Source organism: Numenius arquata, chromosome 22 (genome assembly GCF_964106895.1).
Source record: "Numenius arquata chromosome 22, bNumArq3.hap1.1, whole genome shotgun sequence".
Classification (NCBI taxonomy): Eukaryota; Metazoa; Chordata; class Aves; order Charadriiformes; family Scolopacidae; genus Numenius; species Numenius arquata.
The window spans coordinates 1376062-1397463 of record NC_133597.1 but is presented as its reverse complement, the minus strand read 5'-3'; the positions used below and the strand labels follow the sequence as shown (position 1 = coordinate 1397463).

The 21402-nt window shown below is 50.7% G+C and overlaps 3 protein-coding genes across 5 annotated transcripts; 2 read left to right on the top strand and 1 right to left on the bottom strand.

Annotated features, from left to right (window-relative positions):
- The first annotated feature begins 310 nt into the window (after positions 1 to 310).
- On the top strand, positions 311 to 3522 carry LOC141474455 (T-cell surface glycoprotein CD3 gamma chain-like). The gene is made up of 5 exons (XM_074162360.1): positions 311 to 474; positions 1596 to 1805; positions 2289 to 2420; positions 2838 to 2881; positions 3235 to 3522. Exons 1-5 carry the CDS (start codon positions 402 to 404, stop codon positions 3295 to 3297), a joined length of 522 nt encoding a protein of 173 aa, XP_074018461.1. The 5' UTR covers positions 311 to 401; the 3' UTR covers positions 3298 to 3522.
- Positions 3523 to 5883: 2361 nt separating this feature from the next.
- On the bottom strand, positions 5884 to 12439 carry CD3E (CD3 epsilon subunit of T-cell receptor complex). Of its 3 annotated transcripts, XM_074162432.1 has the most exons (8): positions 12350 to 12439; positions 12131 to 12229; positions 10685 to 10705; positions 10367 to 10387; positions 9634 to 9837; positions 8777 to 8929; positions 7741 to 7787; positions 5884 to 7403 (listed from the first exon to the last, which is right to left on the bottom strand). In XM_074162432.1, exons 2-8 carry the CDS (start codon positions 12177 to 12179, stop codon positions 7347 to 7349), a joined length of 552 nt encoding a protein of 183 aa, XP_074018533.1. In that variant the 5' UTR covers positions 12180 to 12229; positions 12350 to 12439; the 3' UTR covers positions 5884 to 7346. The 3 variants fall into 3 exon arrangements, with proteins under 3 accessions (XP_074018533.1, XP_074018534.1, XP_074018535.1); XM_074162433.1 differs by lacking the exons at positions 10367 to 10387; positions 12350 to 12439 and having other exon boundaries at positions 5934 to 7403; positions 10679 to 10705; positions 12131 to 12179; XM_074162434.1 differs by lacking the exons at positions 10367 to 10387; positions 12350 to 12439 and having other exon boundaries at positions 5934 to 7403; positions 12131 to 12179.
- Positions 12440 to 15778: 3339 nt separating this feature from the next.
- MPZL2 (myelin protein zero like 2) lies at positions 15779 to 19938 on the top strand. Its single transcript, XM_074162473.1, has 5 exons — positions 15779 to 15833; positions 18026 to 18192; positions 18825 to 19035; positions 19287 to 19431; positions 19881 to 19938. Exons 1-5 carry the CDS (start codon positions 15779 to 15781, stop codon positions 19936 to 19938), a joined length of 636 nt encoding a protein of 211 aa, XP_074018574.1.
- The last annotated feature ends 1464 nt before the right edge of the window (positions 19939 to 21402 follow it).

Below are 21402 nucleotides of genomic sequence, written 5' to 3'. Positions count from 1 at the left end.
CCGTGGCTGTTGGGGGGCTCCATGGCTGCTGCCAAGACCGTGGTTGTAGGAGGACCCGTGGCTGCTGGTGGGACACATATCTGCTGGGGGTCCACGGCTGTGGTGGGACCCACGGTTGCAGGGGAAGAGATGACTGCTGGGGGTCCTCAGCTGCTGGGGGACCCGCCACCCCAGCCCCACCTGCCTTCCCCTGCCTCTCCGTGGGCGCCACGGCTGGGGTGAGGAGGCAGGCGCGGGGCACCTCAGACACCCCCCGGCTGCCGTGGGAGGGAGGGAGGGAGCTCCAGCCCCCGGCATCCGGTACCCGACAGAGATCTCGGGGTGCGGGGTGTGTTGTGGCGAGGAGCTCTCTCCGCATCCTCTCCTCTGAGCAGGAGAAAGAGCTGCCACCGCTTTGTGCCATGCGGAGGGGAAGAGCCCTGGGTGCCTGGGTGCTCCTGGCCAGCCTGGCTGTGGCCAGCTGGGGCGTCCGAGGTAAGTCCCTGGGCATCAGCCACGGGCTGCTGCGGCGCCGATCGACGCAGTGCGTGGAGACCCCCGGCGTGGTGCGCCCGAGGGACCCCGTGCAGGTGGCGAGGCTGGGGCTCGTCCCGTGGGCTGCAGCGGGTCAGCATGCAGGGGTCGGCTGGGCGCTCGCCGTGGTCCCTGGAGATCGCCACCCAAGTTGCTCCCACCCCGGGTGTCTCTGTGGCGGTGGGAGGGTGGCCGGGGAGCAGGTCCCCGCTGCTCGCTGGGGTTGTCCATCGCGGCACCTTGATGTGAGGTTCGTAAACGTCGGTGGGGAGAAGGGAGTGAATCGGTGCGGCGGTTCACGAGGATGGGATTGCTCTGCCGGCCCCACGCCATCGCTGTGACAGTCTGGAGCCGTGTCCCCTGCTCCCTGGCTGGCTGTGAAGGCTCAGACCCACCTTGCAATGACAGAGCATGTAAAGTGGGGCTCGGCGGTACCGTGGTATCAGACCAGAGTGGCCATGGGCTTTGTGCCCAGCACAAATACACGGGCAGGAGAGACTGTACTCAGCTCCGGCGCTCAGCAAATAACACAAGGAATCTACTCTCTATTTGCAGACTCTGAAGGTGATGCCTTTGGGGCAAGGAAGCAATTCTGTGTGGATTTTCGCACGCTTTTCACTAACAACATTTTTTACCATTGGGTAAAAAAAACAAGTGGGTTTTTGTCTCGCTATTTGGGCTCAGCTCCTGTCCCTGCTGGTGGAAACATTTAACTTTCTGTTGAAGTGTGTCTCAGTGCAGTTGCACGTCAATATCAGTGTGATCTGTGTGTGGAATGGGGGTCACGCATGTACAGTCTGAGCGGCGGCTAGGTCGATGCCCAATTCCAGTTAGTTTTCATGCTAAGGGAATCTGGATCTCTAAACTACCCAGAGCTGCATTGATGTACCCACCAGCTGAACACTGGGCTGCTTTTTGCAGAGTTTTTTTGTTTGCCGTGTCCTTTCCCCTGCTCAGGGGACAGCCTAATGCGATGCTGTCTATAATAACCATCTCCGTGAACAAGATCTCTGAGCTCTGCACCACCGTGAGGGCTGAGGACTCAGTTGTGAAGCTTTCTGCTCTCCTCCTTTATTTTACAGGACAGCGAATAATCGTGAAAGAAGTCAGCGGGAACGTGTTCCTGCAGTGTGTGACAGACAGCCAAGGCGAAGTTATCTGGCAGAGAGATGGGAACAGTGTAGGAAACACAACACAGCTGGACTTGGGTAGAATTTATGATGACCCCAGAGGCAGCTATATGTGTCGAGCAGGCAGAAAGGCAAGCCCTCCCCTCCAGGTGCACTACCGAAGTAAGTGTTGCAAACCTGTTTTCTAGAGCCAGAACTATCTGGAGATTTCAGCCAAGGAAATCTTTGAGGGTACTACTGATTTCTTGGAGTTTGAGGGTGGTTCCACCAGTTTGCAGGAGTCCTGGCAGCTCCTGTGCTAGGTTTCCCACAGGAACAGCCAAGTTGCTCGTTCCCCTGTCCCCAGGAGAGCTCTACAGCTTCATTTAGTGTCATAATCTGGCACTTGCACTGCCTCACTGCTAGCCGCTCTCTGGCTCTGTTGTGGCCTGCCTTGAGTGCTGGGGACACGTGGCAGCTTGCGCTGGGTCACGCAGCATCCAGACTTAATCCTTGGTCTCTCTCTCCCTGGGACTGGAGCCTGGCTGGACTGGGAGAGCTGGCTGAGCGCTTTGGGCTCAGACTGACCCTGGCAGCAGGGAGGAGGTGGCCAAGGGGCAGGGTCCTGGTCCTGCTTTCAGCATCTGTGTCCTTTTGGGCTTCCAGTGTGCCAGAACTGCATCGAAGTGGACGCTCCCACCATCTCGGGGATCGTGGTCGCAGATGTCATCGCCACCGTCTTCCTGGCGGTTGCCGTGTATTGCATCACCGGCCAGGACAAGGGACGCATGTCACGAGGTGAGGGGAGAGCCCCGCTGGCTGCCCGTGGGTAGGGGTGGGAAGTGCCTGGGCATCTTTAGGAGCTGCGTGTGGTACCTAGGGACTTCCCGTCACTGCAAGTGCAGGCAGCAGCCAGCGTACGGTGGGTCTAGAGCAGGGATCCATGCGAGCACTCCGTGTGCCCTTCCTGCCCCCTAACTGAGCTTCCCAGGAGAAGCCATCGAGCGTACTTTAGAGGTTCACCAAAACATCATCCCAGGGACAGCAGCTGGTGGCACAAGAACATCTGAGGCCTCGCAGGAGCTTTCCACAGAGCCTCACGGAGGAAGTAAAAGCACAGGGCTGAAAGCAGCCGGCTGCTTGGGTTTGTTTGCAAATGTTCACCACACCGCCCATGACTCCCCTCATCCTTGACCTCCTCCTTTCTTTCTTTAGCTTCGGACAGGCAGAACCTGATTGCCAACGAGCAGCTCTACCAGGTGAGCGTGGGCGTGCATGTACGTGTGCAAGGGCTTCACCACCTTTGCGTGGTGTGGGACCAGTGTGGCCGTGACAGCACAGCTACTGGGGGATGCTCGATGCCACAAGGCACTGAGCTGTGCTGGAGTTTGCTCTGTGCTGGGGCGTTTTGCAGCCACCTCTGCCGAGTGACCCAGAGGATGGGGCAAGCTCAGCTGTCTCTTACTCTCTGGGGTTGTTAAGCTCTGTGCTGGGGAAGGAAAGTTGCCAAAAGCTGCCAAAGGGAGGGCTGGGCCAGCTTCCCCTGTACCCTCCCTCCCAGGGCTGGACAGACACAGTTGTAGCTCGTCTTGCCTTTTTTTTCCCCTCCTAGCCCCTTGGCGAGCGGGACGACGGACAGTACAGCCGGCTGACACCTGCCAAGGCCCGCAAGTGAAGTGGGAAGACGCTGGGGCCCGTGGCTCCTTCACGCCGGGAGTGATATTACAGCAAAGCTACGGCCAGCGCCTCTGTAAGCTCAGTGCTGGCCGAAGACAGCGCAGGTTTTTGCCTGGAGAGCCCTCTGGCTCCTTGCCGGGATGGGGCTGCTTGCAGCACTCTGCTCTTTCCGTGACCTCTTGTGCTTCTGTATCCCTCTCATTAAAGATGAGCCTATCCCACAGCCTCTCTGCTCCGTCGGTTGTGTTGAGGCCTGGGGAAGGGGCACGCTGGATGGGATCTGCCTGGATCTGCTGTCGGTCTCCTGCCTGTCCCGGTAGGACACTGCTCTGCCAGTGCTGGCGTGTGCCGGTGGCTGTGCCACCCCTCTCTGCCAGGATCTAAATGACATCTGGGTCCATTGCTGAAGCTGGGGATGGTGGACCTTGTGAAGGGAGAGGGTCCCTACCCCTGATAGCAGCAGAGGCTTTGTCTCGTTTCACTCCCCTTCCAGAACGGGGAGCGGGGACACCAGTGACACTCATCAGGGTCTGTGTCACCCCTGCAAAGTGCCTGTGTGCCTCAGTCCCCTGACAGAGCTGGGGGGCTGGCAGGAGGACTTTTCCTCTGCACATGTAGGGCTTGATATTTAATTGCAGTCTCCGCCCCTCACCCTCTTTAGCCTCTGCAGCCCACCTCCGTAACCGGGCCAGGGATCTTCCGTGGGACATTCGGCAACCCCCCTTTCAGGCTCGTTAGCCATCCCAGTGTGCCCAGTACAGGATGTAGTGAAGCAAACTTTCAGAGCCTTTCCCATCTCGACCGCCCTTGCAGCCACTGAGCAGCACCGGGTCTCCCCACACCGACCCAGCTCCTGCTGGCAAGGTCCCCGCTCCCCAGCTCTGAGCAGAAGCAGGTAATGGAGTCTGACTACGGCCCAAGCGGCAGGCGGAGAACAGACAGGATCAGCAGTTAGAAACCTCAGAAACCAGGTCACCCTCCACGTGCCGGTTGCACACACCTGTAGGTTGTGTTTTCCTGCTTTTCTAAGAATCTGGATGACGGGCTTTAGAGAGCACAGGCTGTGAATTGCCGTGTGACTCAATGGTATAAAGTAAGCACCAGAAGAGTTAACACTCAATAAAAATCGGCCACCGATCTGTGACACATCTGACACAGCAAACAGCACATGGGCTGTGAAAAGCTGTGGGTGCACCCCTTGTGCCCTTACGGGAATCGGTGTATGATCAGCCTTGCGGATGGTGAACAAGAAAATGACTTGCTTTCCTACGGTGCCGGCTCTTTTCGTGACAACATTTTGCCCTTCACAGGAGCAGGATAACGTCTTAGTGGTTTTTCCCGCTCTAACCTGCTCTGGTGAAGGCTGAGCCTGATGTGACCGTTGCAGGTAGACTATGCCAATACCGCCTTTGGTCTGCAAAGCCATCTGGGTAGGACCTTATAAAAATAGCGACCAGCAGCCTGCCTACTTCATCGCGCTTTTATCGCCATGAGATCTTAAAGCAATGAGCAAAGAGCAGGAGAAACCCGGGGCAGAGTGGGTGGGGGTACGCTCTGCACGAATCAAAGACACAGCAGGGGCAACATTTACAACTCTTCTGCTTGTGAGAGGCTCTTCAGCATCATCATCTTCGGGAGGAAGAAGAAATATTTCTGTGGTGCAGGTAAGCACAGAGGCAGAGAGATGTTGTCGCTGGATGGGCGCTGATCCCGCTGAGATAAGGAGAGCGTGGGATGGCACTGTTGGGGCAAACAGTAGCCAAACATGCAGCTCCATAAACGGTGGCAGAAGCACCAGGGTGTAGCTTGGAGGAAAATTTAGGCTTTGTGCACCTAGAGTGCTCTGGGCTTCTCGCATCCCACTGGCAGCAATGGGCTGTAGGGCTGGGCTGAGCAAACGTCCCGGGAGCAGTGATGTTTTGCAGAAGCTGAGAACGTGGCCCAGGGTGGTTTCAGAGCTGCTCGGGTTAGTGCTCGTTGTATCTGGCGATCTCCCTCCTAGATGTTGAGCACCTTGTATGGTAAACCCAGCTGTGCTGCCTCTAAAACCACATCCTGCAGGGTAAGCACAGCCATGTGAAGGGTGAAACTTGTTGGGTGTTCATCTCCCCGTGCTGAAACTCAAGGGTTAAACCACCCCCAGCCCCCATCACTGCTGCCGTTTCCTTTCTGCAGAGCTGTTGCTGTGCCGAGCAACAGAAATGTGTGCGTCTCGGTGTTCGACCAGAAACATTCCCAAGCATCAGGGCATCTCTTGGGCCCTTCTCCTTAAGTTACTGCCTGTCCCATCGCTGCTGCTTTGGAAACCACAGCTTTTAAAATCAGGCAGATTTAACATCTGTTGTGTTGAGTGCGTGGAACCTCAGCTATTTCCCTTGCCCCAGACCCACTCCCCTGCTCCTGCTGACCCCTGCCCTGTTCTCCCAGGCACGGCAGGGCATTTTTATCTGTGTGGTTGTGTCCCCCCCCCGTCCTGGCATGTTCTGCTCCCAGACGCCTCGTAGGCTGCTGCAAAGTGAGTCAAAACAGACCCACAGAAGCTCTCAGTGTCTCAGACTGCTCCTGACCTTTTTTTTTTTTATTTAACAGAGACAAAAACACTGGGGAAATCTTTTCCAATGCATACACAGTAGTGCTGTCCCCGTTTTATTAATCTATTACAGTCTTTAAATGTATATTAAAAAGTTAAAATGGATCTTTACCAACAGGAAAGAAGCCCGCCATCTTTCTAACACAACTCAGGCAGAATGCAAGTTACGGAGCTGAAATGGGGAGAGAAAGGGCAGCAGCAAAGGACAACTCACAAGAATCTCCAAGAGCGATAGCTCTGGAAAATGACACTCCACCAGAAAATGTACACCCTTTAAGGTACAACACCCTCTAAGAAATGTGTTTATACTAAACTACAGTATAGCATATATCAGTAAAAAGGGACTCCATGAAGTCTCTGGGATGAGAAGGACAGCCTAGCAAAAGGGTTTGATGCTCTCTTGGATTTTGTAGGTCCTGGTCTTTGTCTCTGTGGCCCCAGTGCACTCATTTCAATTCCAGTGAAGAAGCTGTTTCCGAGCAGGGTGCTAGTCCCAGGGCTGAGCCAAAGGGTCTCAATTCCACTCTGGGAAACATGAAAATCCCTGTTGTGCTGTCTTGGTCAGACTGCACTTATTGCTAAGTGGAGGTTCAAATCTTATCTGAAACATCTAAGAGCCCTGCTATTTAATAGCAACAAAGATTTAACCGAAGCACTTAAATTTCCAATAGGAGACTTTCAGATGGCTTGGGAAGGTGCCAAAATCCTCATGTGTCCCTGTGAGGATGTTCTGCTGAAGGTCTGAAACATGCAGGTCAGTGGATGCAAAGCGGTACCTAGCCCCACTTGTTTCCTACAGAAGAAGGGCTGGCGGATGGACAGGTCAGTCTGCATGCAATGGTAGAAGCACTTGTCTTTTTTTTTTTTATTAAGGAAAACTGTTCTTTTTCATGGAAAAATTGTCATTCAAAGCAGTGTCTTTTCTATGAAAATATACCAATTTGGTTTTTATATGCTGTCTGCCTCTGTTCCTCTCATTACAATGCCGGGCAGCAAAATGAAGATAGGCTATTAACACGAGAGCAGGACAAGCTCAGAGGGCAGTCGCTCTGAGAAGGACCCGCTCTTTGCCCACTAGCTTACCCAGGGAGACACGGGGAGAAAGTGGAGGCCATCAGGGCAGAAATTAAATGGGAGGCAATTAAATGGGCACGCAACTGGAACAGAGAGAAGTGTGAGGGGAAAGGAGGCCAGGAACCACGAGTGAGGCTGCAGTCCTTTAATGGGAAGGAAAACTTCTCTTGCCAATGCGTGCTCATTTGTTTCTTTTCCCTAATGTCAAACTGAAGGCTGAAGTAGCACATCAGGGTGGGAGAGCGGATGGCAGCAGGGTGCCTGTCCCGTGTAGCCGCCTGGCTTACCCCAAAATGCCTGAGCCCCAGCAGAACGGGTACCGAGCTGCGCAGAAGCACTGAGCCCCTCTGCTGCTGCTTTCCAGCCTGTCACCCGTGGGAATTTCAGAAGCCCCTGGATTCCAGACCTGCATACACTTCCCGTTGGCCTTTGCGGATGGGCTGTGGAAACAGCAGAGATGTTAGTTCAGGAATCCTTATTAACACACCCCCAAATAACGCCAGAATCTTGGTCCACATGGTAGGCAGAGAAAACCACACCAGAGTGGTGTAGTGCCGCTCTGGTAGCACACACAAGAAGCTCCCAACTCCTTGTGTTGGGACCAGGAGAAGGGGTCTGCCCTCACCACCTTTTTCCTCCGCTCCCACAAAAGCTTGGAGGTTGACTGGATGCTTCTTCCAAGGAGCAAAAATGATAAATGCTATGGATTCCCAGCGCTCTGGCTATCCCCCCCCCAGCCAGCAACGAGAGATGGGAAAAAATGCAGGTTCTCCATACCTCATAGTCCGGGTTCGGAACAGGGGGAGGGCGCTGCACCTTCTGACCTGCAACAGAGGCAGAGAGAGGTGGGTCATCCTTGGTGATGATTCATCTAACACGGCACAGGGGACCTTCATGGACACGATCCCAGGGTAATGCATACCGTGGGTCAACTTGCACGCCTTTATTGTGAGCTTAGAGCTTTTAAAGACCCAACTGCTGCAGGCAGGAGGCCTTCTGATCGTTTAGAAGGAACTCTGCTTTCTTTTAGAATCTAGCTTTCCTGGCTGTGAAGAAAACTTGAAAACAAGAAGCTCCAGGCCACAGCTCCACAATGTGGGTACCAGATCTACACTCCTCTGCCTCAGCAAGCCGCCCAGGTACGAGCACATCACTACGCACAATAAGTACACAACAGGGAATGCTGAAAGGGCTCTATCAGCTTTGTGAAGGCCAGGGAAAAAGCAGCAATGCCTGATCTGCACAGAGCCCGGCCGGAGGGCTCTGGGTACAAGTGTCATCGCCAATGCTTCTGGAACAAATCGGAACCAGCACTGTGAGGTGACCACCCTACGTCACTTTACCCTAGTACGTATAACCTACGAGCCCCGCTGCTGGATCCACTGGGTCACCAAACCATGGTCTCGGAAGCCAGGAATTCCAACGTATAGTTTTAGTAACACCGTGATTTCCAATCACATTTTTTGTGTGCGAGCCTAATGCCTGATTGTCCACAGCCTGATGTCTTTGATTGCCTGAGCCAGCAGCTGAGCAGGCCAGGGCCAGGCCGGCTTTGCAGCTACGCTTGCAAGCTAAGCATCCGCCGTAGAGAGTTTGCTGCAGCGCAGACTTGATGCCGCTGCCTGTGAAAGTCTCCTGTGGGCAGGAAGCCTTTGACACGACACGGCAGCCGCACCCATCCCGTACAAGAAGGCAGCAAGCAGGAGTGGTGTTTGGCAAGGTCTTGGAGGCTTTTGGGGAATGGAGAATTCCCTGTCACAAGTGCTCCATTTAATGCATCACGGAGAGCAGAGATGCCTGAGATGGCTCTTACCTCGAGGCCGACTGCCAGCACCAGTGCCCGCTTTCCCCTTCCTGTCTTTGCTGAAGTAATAGACCAGAATCAGCACCCCGAAGGTGATGAGAAGATCCGCAATGATGATCCCCGTCACTGCCAAGGCATCCAGCTCCTCGCAGTTTGTGCACACTGCCGGGAGGAGAGATGAAGGTGCTCAGAGACGGGCACCCTTCCTTTCCGGCACGGAAAGTCCAGGCCCTGCTCATCTCCTTAGTGCCAGCAGAAAAGAGACGGTGCGGGGTGGGAAGGAGAAAAGAGCAAAGGGAGGAAGGGGGACAGCACAGGCTGTTCTATCCACCCCGTCATTTTCATCTGCAGACAGACACAGACCGGGGGCCGGTGTGTGCAGCCCCCTTGGCTACCCTCTGGTAGCCGGAGGCTGCAAAACATCTCCTAAATCATTGCCCACCCTGTGTTTATGCTGGATTCTAAGTGTAAACCCCCCTGGCTGAGGGGTCACAGAAGCCAGGCTGTGTGCTGCAGAGGGGAGGTTTCCACTCTGCAGGGGAAGAAATGCCTCTGGCTTTTGTGACAGACATTGCTCTCGCCTTGTAGCGTGGCAGAAGCTGTATAAAAAAAAAGACTGTACGGTCTATACGCGGGAACTATTGACAACCACCTGGTCTGAGGGCAGCAGAAGGGGAAGGCGTAGGGAGCAGGGAGATTTTGTTTGCCAAACGCGTGCTCTTGGGCTTGTTTACTGCCCACACAGAGCGGGAAGGACCTCGGCAGAATGGCATTCACCCAGCCCGGCAGCACTGAACACCAGGGCTCAGCTCCTAGTGTGCATAGACTGCATTTGTAGCCCACAGCCGGAGTGCTTTTTGACTCACCTCTGGCATTCAGGTACAAGTGATACTTCTTGTCACCTGAGGAACAGCTCACGTTCATAGGAGAGCTGTTGTGATTCTCTATAACGTACTTCCTCTCGCTGTCCTCTGGTTTTGTCGCAGTTGACTCCCAGACTATGTTGCCTTCAGTCAAGGGACACGTGATTGTCACCGTGGTTCCGGAAATCTCCACCAGGAATTCTTTATCTGCAGGTAGGCCAAGGGGAAGGGAAACCAGTGTTACAAACAGCTTCTGGGCAGGCTTCCCTGCGCCCCCTCGATCCCACCGTGAGAGTTTGTGCTGCGAAATCTGTGATTTTATGGTGTAACGTAAATTCCCTGAGTATACGTTTTCTGCATGCATGCTTTCCTTTAGTTTTTTTTACACTAATTCTTTGCAACACTAAACTGTATCAAAATACATCACGGAGTATTCTACTTCGTGGCAGAGAGCCTGGCCGCCTGCCATCCGTCGTTCTGTTTATCCACATACTTGTGCTCTCTGCAAATGGCCAACCCTGCTTGGAGACCAGTAACAGTAATTAGGGGCAACTCATTACAGCTGATTTTTTCTGATGGGCGATGACAATAGCAACTAACAAACAGGATTTTTTTTTCCTCCTAAAATACCGCTTGAATTCAAATATTTCTATCTGCCTTTTAGTCCTCACCTGTGAGGCATCTCTAGTCTTTATATCATGCTAAATAGTTAGGAATGCTGGTAAAATACACTTACCTGTCTCTTCTTCAGAAACCTCTGTAAAGAGAGAACAGTAAGTGTTAAGAAATCAGCCTGCTGTAATCTCACTGCTTGTTGCTGTTGGAAAAAGCCCAACCTTGCCTGGGGATCTCTAGCAATAATTAGGGACAATTCACAACGGCCAATTTTTGAAATCAGTGTGATCAGTAACAATAAATGAACAAGGGATTTTTACTATCCTACAATATTTACAAAATGCAAATATTTCCATTTGACTTTTAATCCTCGCTTGTGAACCATAGTTGGTCTTTTTATCATACTCAGTAGTTAGGAATGCTGGTAAAATACACTTACCCTGCTGAGCTGCGGTGCCAACTACAAAAGAAAGAATAATAAGTGTTAAGTAATTTAGCTACTGAGATCATACACCTTTCCTAGTTCAAGGGTATTCTTTCTGAACTTGGCTGCTTAAAAGAGATGTTTATACTCCTATATTTGCGCTAAATGCCTTAGAAGCATTCTGTGTGCTAAGACAGGATGTTGTTTTGAAATGAAGTCTTTTCCTTTGGAAGCCATTTTTGACATAGAGTAGCGCAGAATGGAAATCTGAATAATTTTCCACCCCAGTTTAGAAAAAGGGCTATTGCAGGTTGTACACCCAAGAATTTCGCTTTGTTGTCATGGACCGAAGACTACTGGAAAATCATGCCTAATTTCTGCAGTAAGAACCACTGTCTTCTGAAAGAGTGTACTCGCTGGGGGATTGGCCCCTGGTGCTTGATTTACCACTGTAAAGCAATTCAACTATTTGATTTTTCTCTCTTGGTAGGAAATAAGTAGCTCCACTGAATTCTCTGGAGCTGGAGTGTTATAGGAAAAGTTTTTAGGAGGTCTGAATAAGATTTTGTGATTTGCTTTAAAAACGTTTGTTGATAGAAAGTAACTTAAGTAAAGAAACGATTGGTATTCATATGTTCAGTGCTGTTGTCTCTTCCCAGGGAGCGCTTGCTTTACAACAGGAGTTACTTATAACAAAATTGTAGATTTGAAATTCCATAGGTACAGGACTTGGCTAGGGAGAAGGCGATCTGATTCTTTTTTCTTTATATAAGATGAATTTAAATTAAAAAAAAAAAAACCATCACAAAACAGGCCATTGCTAAATCAAATGTTTTCAATCTTCTCAAAGGATAGCAGTTGGTATTTGCGGCAGAGCAGCTATAGTCTTATTTTAATTATCTTTCAAACTTATCTTTCATAGTTACTAGCTTCTTTATAGTCTTTACAGATATTCTGCACTTCATCCTAAACCAGATTTCTAAATGCTGGTCAGTTCAAACTGGCAACACAGAAATTGCTACCACTCCCATCATATCACAGTGAATCCGAACTGAAGTTATTTGCCCATGATCACAAAAAAAAAAAAAAAGGTTTAAGGAAAGTGCATTAATAAAGCGTAAAAATCAAATTAAACCTGCAGAACCTTATAGTTCACGCCGCCGCGGAAAGCAGTGCATTGAGCTCCAACCCTGCTGCGTGAAGTTTGGAGAGCAGGTATCTGAGTGTCTCAGCTGGTAAGCAAAAATTCACTAGGGACCTTGGGTTCTTCTCTCTAGCCTGAGAGGGCTGGATTCCCGTTCCTCTGTCCCTGCACTCCGAAGGGAAGGCTCACTCTGGAGAGCAGCAGCTCCACGTGCAGTGTACACGCGGGTCATTTGCCAAACCCTGTGCTTTCTGCTCGGCAGCCACCCATTGCATCCCCATGGATTTCCCCATGGATTTCTGTCCGGCTGTACTCACCCACGCGCAGCAGGAGTCCTAGCAGAGGCAAGGACCACTCCAACCTCATCCTCGTCTTCCTCCTCTTGCTCTTCTCTACCACATCAGATGTGCAGCTGGCTGTGAGGGAAGAAAGAACACGTTGGCTTTTCAGGTTCTCGCTTACAAGAAAGAGGCCCAAGGTTTTTTTTTCCCAGAACTGTGTATGGCAACGAGCTGAGCAGCGCCGGGGAGACTCACTGTTTCCAGTGAAACCTGCGAGCAGCCAAGAGAGACGCTGAACACGGATGGTAAAATAAGTCCGTGTCAGGAAGTGCGGAGGCTCAAAACGTCTTCACGGAACGTCATTGACAGCAAGGGGTGGCTGCTCTGCACCAGCCCAGTGCAAGGCTCAGGAGACCCGTTGTAACTGCCCTGGGAGGAGCAGGAGGGATAAACGTGGATTAGATTTGCCATTAGGACCTTCCTAACAACACTTCAAAGCGAGTGTTTCTGAAGTTCAAACTACTGCAAGTGACTTAGCATAGCGAGGGAATAAATGAAGGAACCAGAAACGCTACAAGAAGCTCAGCCCCTAGAGATGCTGTACGGCCAGCAGAAAAGAGCCTGTAAGTGCCAGGCAGTAAAAGCCCGGGGTTTTTAGTCACTGATGATGCTAACTAGACTCTGCTTTCGTTATTTTGCTCTAACACAACCCGTTTATTCCTGTTGCCTCTTCAAGGGTGGTGTTTGCCAGCTCCTCACCCTGGCTCACCTCCGCACAGGTACTGGCGGCGAGGAGCGCAGCGGAAGGGGTGGTTAAGCCCACAAGTCCCGCTGCAAGCTCTGACCTGAAGCCGATGCTCTGTTCCCGACAGGTACTCCCTGACCCGTGCTCCTGACAGGGGGAACTTGCTTAACTCCCATGCTCTTTCTCCTCCGTTTCAATATGAGACTGCAAAAGCAATTCTACATTTCCATGTAGCATGTTATGAATTGCACCTACAATGAAATCAGCTTCATCTCTTTAAATCCTGCTTATGTCTGACTCCTCACCGGTCTGGCAGCCCTCACAAAAGGTAAACGCTGGGGGCAAAGCTGTCTCCGCGGAGAAAGCCTCTGTCTCACAAGCTGCCGAACGCAGAAGGGGCCGTGGTGTAGCAGAGCCATCGGAACGCCTGAGACATCCTTCCATGCAGATGCTGCGCTCGGGCACCGCCTGAGACATCCTTCCATGCAGATGCTGCGCTCGGGCACCTCTGCCCCTGGCCCACCGGAGGCTCCGCAGGCTCCCTGCGGAGAAGCTCTGGCCGCAGGGGTTGGCCGGCCCGAGCGGCAGCGGCCGGGCTCCAGCAGAGGGGGCTCGCAGCCCTTCCAGCCCGCTCTGCTCGCCCCGGCCGCCTCCCGGAGGGACCCGGCTCCTTCCCCACTGCCGCCCGGGGCAGGCACAGCCCTCCACGGGACCGGGGCAGGGAGCTCTCCAAGCTTTGCTTCCAGCAGGGATGGAAATCCAGCCCGGACGAAGTGGGAACACGCTGTCTTTCTGTCCTCCCCCGCTTGAAGCCTGCAGAGGTGGCGGAGCTGCCGGTACGGTTGTGAGCGTAGTGGGGATTTGAGGGTATGTGTCCGAAGCAGACGTTTGGGTGTGGGATGCTTCCCCACCTGCCACACAGAGGTCCCACTCAAAGGACGCTTTTCCAGATGCCTGGAAGGACAGAGCTGGCTTCTCGCTCCTTCCCAAGAGCTCACCGTTCAACGACATGGCTAATCACAATGCTGCGGGCCCTGACTCATTTGTTGGGGTGCTCTCTTTAGCTCTCAGGTCTTTCTTTTACTTATTTCAAAATGAAACACCAGAGAATTTAGGTTACTAGTAAAGGTGCCGGGGACACGGTCTTCTCCTAACAGCTGGAGTCAGTGCTTTTTGAAACAAGATGTTGAAGGTTAGTGAAATTCTGCAAATAAGGATCACAACAGCCCCTCTTCCCAGCCCTGGGAATTACAGGAATGTGGTATTGACACCCAGGAGTGCCTGAGGGGGAGAAGCTGCTGCTGTGTAGGAAGACAGTCTTCGGAAGTGGCAGCAAACTGACTGCTGAGCTCTGCCTTACTTGAAACAAAATCTGATAAGGCAAAAGTACCCTTTGTTTGCAAAACGAAGAGAGAACCCCAGTGTAATCCGTTCTCATGGTGGCAGTGAACGAAACTGGAGATGACGCTTTGGAAAAGTGAGAGAAAATCTGAGTGAAAATCTGGGGAGATGCAGTGATGAAGGGTTAACACAGGGCCAGATTATTCCCGTGAAAATAGAGATATATGGTATCTCAGGGCTATTAGCAGAGACAAGATTCTCTGTGCTGTTCTGTGGACCGTCTGTGACATTGATGGCCTCAGTGTTTTTTTGCATTGTCAAATTTGCAACCTGAAGTTTAAAAGTTGAAAAAAAATTCAGCGTTCTCTTCAGAAACTGCCGCAAGGATGTTACAACAGCAAATGGGAGGAAAGATGTCCTTGTGGAAGTCTGAGAGTCCTGCTGTCCTTGTTCCACCAAAACCTTGTTCTGGCCAGTTCTGACATCCTCTCAGCGTGTCCCAGGTAATCCCAAACATCCCAGTCGGAGCCCACACTGCTGCGCAGCAGAGTCCCCTCACTCTGCTCCTCAGCTCGGAGCTGGAGGGAATGCTTCAAAACATCCAGAGGTTGGGGCATCTTCCCGTCCCTGCCTTGGCAGCGCTGCAAGGAAAATTAGCATCAGTCACAACAAAAGCTTATAACCTGGGATGACTTTTTGGAACTAAGCCACGGACCAAACACAGCCGCAGCCAGCAGCAGGTTCTGCTGTTAAAGTGATTTACAGTCTTCAAAAGCAAACACCCTTGCTTTGCCAACACGCATGCACAGCTTAGTCTCATGCTCTCACCAGTGCCACGTGCCACCAGGAAAACGGTTTGTGTCGCACTGGTTTTCTCTAATACCTTGTGCTGCTTGTAAGCTTGGCTTTCCCCAGCTGTGTCTGGACTGCCACCGGGCTGGATGTAGCCGTCTTTCGACTTTTCCAAGAACTTTACAAGCACCAGTTAATGCAGTCTCCCAGTTCTTCTGCGAGATGGCTGCAACCAAGCGACTTTAAAACGATCATTTCAATTTGCTGTAGGTATCTGTCTTTTAGTAGGACATTTCCATCCTCTGGGTGCGTGCCCACAGTGCTGCTACAGCCTGCCTACCTTGGGTTGCTTATTTTTGATCCTGTGCGGGGTTTTGCCATACTAATGGCCCTCATTCCTTCAGGGTATCTGTAAGCACCTTCAGGCAAATTTTCTCTTAGGAGCATAATTACGTCCCACAAGAGGGGAGTGGTTTCAGGTGGAAGCTGGGAGGAGGGATGATTGCAACACAAAAGAGCAAAGGAATATGGGAGGCAGAAGAAATTAATCTTACCTTGAGAATCTCCCTCTTTTACAGAGAGGAGTGAGCCGTGCTGGCCGCACCTTGCCTTTCAGCGGGAGGGCAGGGAGCGCTCTCTGACTCACAGGACTCGCGTCGCCTTGCAGGCCAAGCTGCAAGAAAGGAATTTAGTCTACTCTGCTGGGAAGGCTTTGAGAAACTCGTCTTTCATCCGGCATTGAGAACCTGAAAGGAATTTCTCTTTCCGGTTCTGCTCAGCCTGTGGAGTACGGACTTGTCTTCCCGATGCATGGCCCCAGCTGGCTGGGTGCTGTGCTCTTCCTTGGGGTGCAGTTCCGAGGTAAGGAAACCTGGTACCGTCTGGCTTCCGTTGCCATCTTGACTTTCCTCTTCTGAGCTCTTAATTACCGTCCTCGTTAAGGCAGCGACTTTACAGGAGTCTCAGGTACTTGTTGCGGAGGATTGCTGTGATTCTTTCGGTCGGGGGTTCACTGCAAGTGACACGAAGTTATTGAGTTTCTTGGACAAACAGGTTTAGGTGTGTTCAGGCGGAAGAAGAACACTGATCTCATTCTGAGCTCTCGTTACACATCTTCTCCTCTCCTGCCAGGAATTTGGACTTTACTCCTAGGTGGCTTTTTTTCACTATCTTTGTTACTGGACAATCGGAGATTGTTAAGCAGTGCTGGGTTTAGATCTGTTACGCTGCAACGACTCCAGACTGACAATAAACTTGCTTGAGTTTTAAGTGGTTCATATCAATATAGCTGGAATCTAAGACCATCATGTCCTCCTTTCCCAAATGCATTAGCACACAGATAGGCTTGTAATCTGTATTGGAAAAAGTATTTTATGCTTATTTCCCACAGTTGTTCTTTTAAAAGAGTTTAAAATGCAAGGCTTTGACAGCGAATCTTTGGATGAGAAACATCGATCTCTGCCAATGAAGATTTTCAAATGTGAACACCTTAAATGTTTTGGCATTTCAAATGTTTTCGCCTTTGAGAAAAGAAATTGCTTGGCAAGGAAGTCTTTGGTTATAAATTATTTTCAAATACAGGAAATGTATTGATTTTCTTTGTTATGAAGCCATATTTTACAACTCCAGATAAGTGTTGGTTTTTTTTTAACTTGAATCGTGCTGGGGTGAGATAATAATTTCCTGTTACTTTAGGAAGATGAGTTAATATTTTCTCTCGCTCTGCGGGGTTGGTTTGACCATTATGTAAATGGAAACTAAGGGGAGCACATGATTAGGAACAGTGAAGACTCTGCCTTCCAGCAGCAGCAAGATTTTTTAGCTCAGCACTGCTGCTTTGCAGAAACTAACTCGGAGAGCTAGAGCAGTCAGGCAAGCAGCACAGCCACGGTGGGGGGAAAAAGCGAGAACTTCGAGCACCACCGTTTTGGTAGCACTGATCTGCCAGAGGGATTGAACTCTCTCTGGGATGGCAGGGCAAGCCAGAGGACAGCTAGGGCTCAGGCATGAGAGGCATCTTCACCAGCAACTCTTCGGTTTTCCTATTTTCCTTTTCTTTTTTTTTTTTTTTTTTTTTTTCCCCTGTGTCTTGATGCTCTCTCTCGCTGATTATCTCTCTTGCAGGGCAGCATCGAGTTAGCGATGCTAACTTATTTTTAAAGTGGCAGCTGTGGTGGTTTGGTTAACAGAGGATGTTTCTTTGACAAACAAATGCTTACAGATTTACCTAGAGGATTTCCTGTAGAGTTCCTCAGCCTGACTATATTTGACTATAGTTGTCCAGCTGGGCTATTAACCTTCTAACAGGCACTTTGTACATCAATAAGAGCAGTTTTCGCTGTGGTGGACGTGATGCTCGGGCTGATAATACAAAGTCTATAAAGGAAAGTTCTAGCATGGGAAATAGCGATTGTTTATTGGGGCTCAGCAGTCCTGCTTCAAAGGGCAGGACCGCTTTTCTGAAGACCTCTGCTTGGGGAATGGAGTGCAGTAAAGTCCCATCACTTCCGATAATGTGGCCAGGACAAGCATGTGAGAAGTTATATGATATCTTTAGTGCCAGTCAGGACCAAGTATGTATTTAAATAGGGGTAGCATTTACACCACATTGCGCCTCCTAGGTGTCAAGTTTGCTCATGCCTGAAGAGAGACGTTTCCCCCCAAAACAAAGTCTGTTGTCCCTATAGGCAAGCCCTTCTCAGTGGTCAAGCGGTTATCAGATCTGTAAGCGTTTAACTGTGCAGCCTCAAAACTGTAGAGAAAGCTCTGTACTGGCAACATAGATGAATGCAGACTGCCTTGAAACCAGCACCGTGCAGCTTGCACATCAACGGACAAAATCCATGAAGCACAGGGGATCTCTTGGGTTCTGCATACACAGGATCACCTCCCTCAGTAATTACACCTGTGTGATTGCTGACTGTCTGGTTAAACACTGACTGGGATAGATAAGGCAGGCTCCTGCATAGATTAAATGCAGATAAGGAAAAGTGATGAGCTTGCTCCCAGACGGTAGTTTTCTTTACCTCTAACACCTACTGTTTTGCCTCCAGTGCTCTGGCCTGCGGCAGCCGTGGAAGTTCACACTTCCAGGGAGGTGGATGCTGTGAACGGCACTAACCTGCGGTTAAAATGCACCTTTTCCAGCAGCAGCCCTGTTAGCCAGCACTTGTCAGTGACCTGGAACTTCCAGCCTGAGGACCAGAGCTCTCACGAGCCGGTGAGTGAGACCTTTACGCTCCATTTCAGTGATGCACGCTTGCCCGAACAACCATTCCCAAAGCCCAGCACTGAGTAAGCCCAGTGACTGCAGCAATTCCAGGTGTGGGCAGAGGGAAGCGCAGCCAAAGCATGCAAGGATGTATATCGTTGGGCTTTTTCTCTGCGACTCATAGTGATTACTCTGAGCAAGAAGTTTTGTTTGCAGACCCTAGCTAAAGAACCAATTTTTATGTTTGGTTTTGGGTAGTCTGGGTTAAAATATCTGGGGCCTGATGAAACTGTAGCCGCTTACACCACAGCTGAGCCCGATGTCTTTGCTGACATCGTGCATCTGACACGACTTAAGAGTGTTTTGCCTTGGCCAACGTGGCAGGGCAGACGGTTCAACTTGTACTGTCATGTAACTGAGAGACAGCTGAATGCAGCCTAAGGAAGCCTTGGGCCTGAGCAGGACAGAGCTCGCGTGGCTGCTGGAGCAAAGGCATTCTCTTTTGAAATGGCCCCAGAGTTCGTCTGAGAGCGACTGGGCTGTCACAGTGCCTCAGCTATTACCTCTCCACTTCCATGCGCTGCTTCGGCCACAGAGACTGCACGGTGCCTGGGAATGACACCTTCCTCTCTTTCCCCTAGGTATTTTATTACTTCAAGGAGCCCTACAAGCTGCCCGCTGGGCGGTTTAAAGAGCGAGTCACCTGGGATGGGAATATCGAGCGTCACGACGTTTCCATCGTTCTCTGGAATTTGCAGCCCACTGACAACGGGACGTTCACCTGCCAGGTGAAGAACCCTCCCGACGTTGGTGGCACAATTGGTGAAGTGCGGCTCAGAGTTGTGCAGAAAGGTGAGCAGCCAAGAACGCCCCCAGAGGTGATGTGAATTTAGCCAGTGCGAAGCATTGGCAGGCCTTCCTCCACATTTGGGCAAATGCATGGAAGAAAAGGGATTATAAAGAGAAAGCATGAGGGTAGTTAATGGATACAAATTAAAAAGGAGCCTTAGGAAAGGTTATATTCATGGATACAGGTTCCCGGCTCCATTCCAAGAGCCCTCTGTGTGTCCCTTTTGTTCATTTATCTGTTTTTCTCCATGCAGTGCATTTCTCAGAAATCCATTTCCTGGCAGTGGCTATCGGGTCTGCTTGTGTTCTGATGATCATTGTGGTGATAGTTGTAATTATCTGTCGACACCATCGGAAGAAAGCGCAAGAGAAGAGGATCGAGGTGGCAGACACTGAACTGTAAGGATGGAGGAGAGAGAGAAAGGCTTCCGGGACAGCTTGCCAAATATATCCTCGTAGCTATTCTGAATCATTGGCTTGGACCCTACACTAAGCGTCTACAATGCAAAACCGCCAGCACAATTAGCAATAATTGGCTGCTTACTTGCAGTCAGAACAGGGCCCCAGGATGAGCGAGCTCTGGAGTCCTCGTTTGGCTCTTGCCCTTTACGGTGGCTCCTCGCTCAGAGAAGGACCCAGGTGCTGTGGTGGTGTTGGGAGATGATCACTCTGTTCTTTCCTCCATGAACCTGCCCTCGTGGTCGCCATGCCTGTAGGATGCTTATTATCTTATCATATAACTTCTTGTTAAATGTTATGTGTGTTATATGTAACTCAGAATATGACTCTACTGCTCGGCATCTCTGATTTGGGCTTTTTTCTTCCCCTCCCTTTCTTTGTAACAGTAGAGAAAAGGAGAAGCTGAAGAATACAGAGGAAAAGGAAGCTAGTCCATTAGAAGACTAGAGGTCTTTGGAATATATAATGCAGGTATCTATTCAAACATTCTCTAATGAATGTCTCGGTGTCACTGCAGACTTTCTAAGACAGTTTTACTCGGGTGTTTCACTTCTGTTCACATTCAACAGGCTGTGGTAGCCTTAAGCAGAAACAACTGGGGCCACAGTCACACTTGGCTCTTGAGAAGCCTTCAGAGAGAGACTGAGAACTAAACAGGCAGCGGAGACAGCTCCCTCTTAGCTGTAGAAGAGATTTCTCCACCCTAATGTTGAGGATCATTTGTAGGAAAGCCATTGTTGCTGCTTTCCGTGACAGGCCTGCTTTGTGGATAAAGAGGAATTAATGAATTCATTTCCTTTCACCAGTTTTGAATCTGCTTTTTGATTCATTTAATCTTTATTGTTTTAAAATTGCTACAGGAAGACTGGAGCTGTTTCCAGATTTGCTGGCTTTGCTGAAACGTTTCAGCATAATTTTTACCCCCTCAGTTTCTGAGGTCAGCAGTTGGCTCCACTACTGTTGTTTTCAACAATAACCCTGAGTAATGACTCTGTTTTGTTTTCCTTATAATTCTTCTTCTTAGGTACTTCTAAAGCAGATGGTGAAAGCTTGTAATTTTGGATGTTAGAACGAAGCTGAATTACAGAGGTCTCACGCTGCGCGTGGTTTCCCTGCTCAACCCGAAATTCTGGCAGGGAAAGAGGCTGCCATTAACACCAGTTGTACATTTCCTTCATTGAAACAAACCGGGAGGAACTTGCCCCCTGAACAAGGAGCCTTCCTTCATCTTCGCAGCTGCAGAATGTGAAGAAGGCTGCTCTGAAGATGAAAAAAATGCCAACAAAAGATTTGAACAAAATGCCAAGATTGCTGACTGAACAGGGATTTTCAAAGTGTCTGAGCAGACACGCTCTTGCACCTTAAAAATGGCAAGGTGCCTTTGTGTTGCCCTCTTTTTTCCTCCCTCAAAATCCTCTTTGATGACACTAAAAGGAAGACTGACTGTGCGAGGGATCAGAGGAGCAGCCGGTTGCTGGAACATACTTTAAATCTCTTTGCTGCTTTAAATGGGAAGTATTACAGTCTGGGGAACGTGTACTGTTTCTTACTAGGGATGACGTTTACCAGTGGGTGTGTGTTTCATATCCATCTCCCGCAGCTTCAGTAGGCTTGGTAACGGTGGTAGCGAGGACACTGCCTTCTGCTGCCCTTCGGCAGCTCCTTCTCCCCGCTCCATCTCTGCCGGTACATCCCAACGCCAACCTCCTTTCCCCTCGGCTCTCCAGCTGAGGGGAGATTTAGGAATTTTTCACTCTGGCCCAGGTTGCCCCGGGAAGCTGTGGCTGCCCCATCCCTGGAGGGGTTCAAGGCCGGGTTGGAGGGGGCTTGGAGCAACCTGGGCTGGTGGGAGGTGTCCCTGCCCAGGGCAGGGGGCGGCACGAGATGGTCTTTAAGCTCCTTTCCAACCCA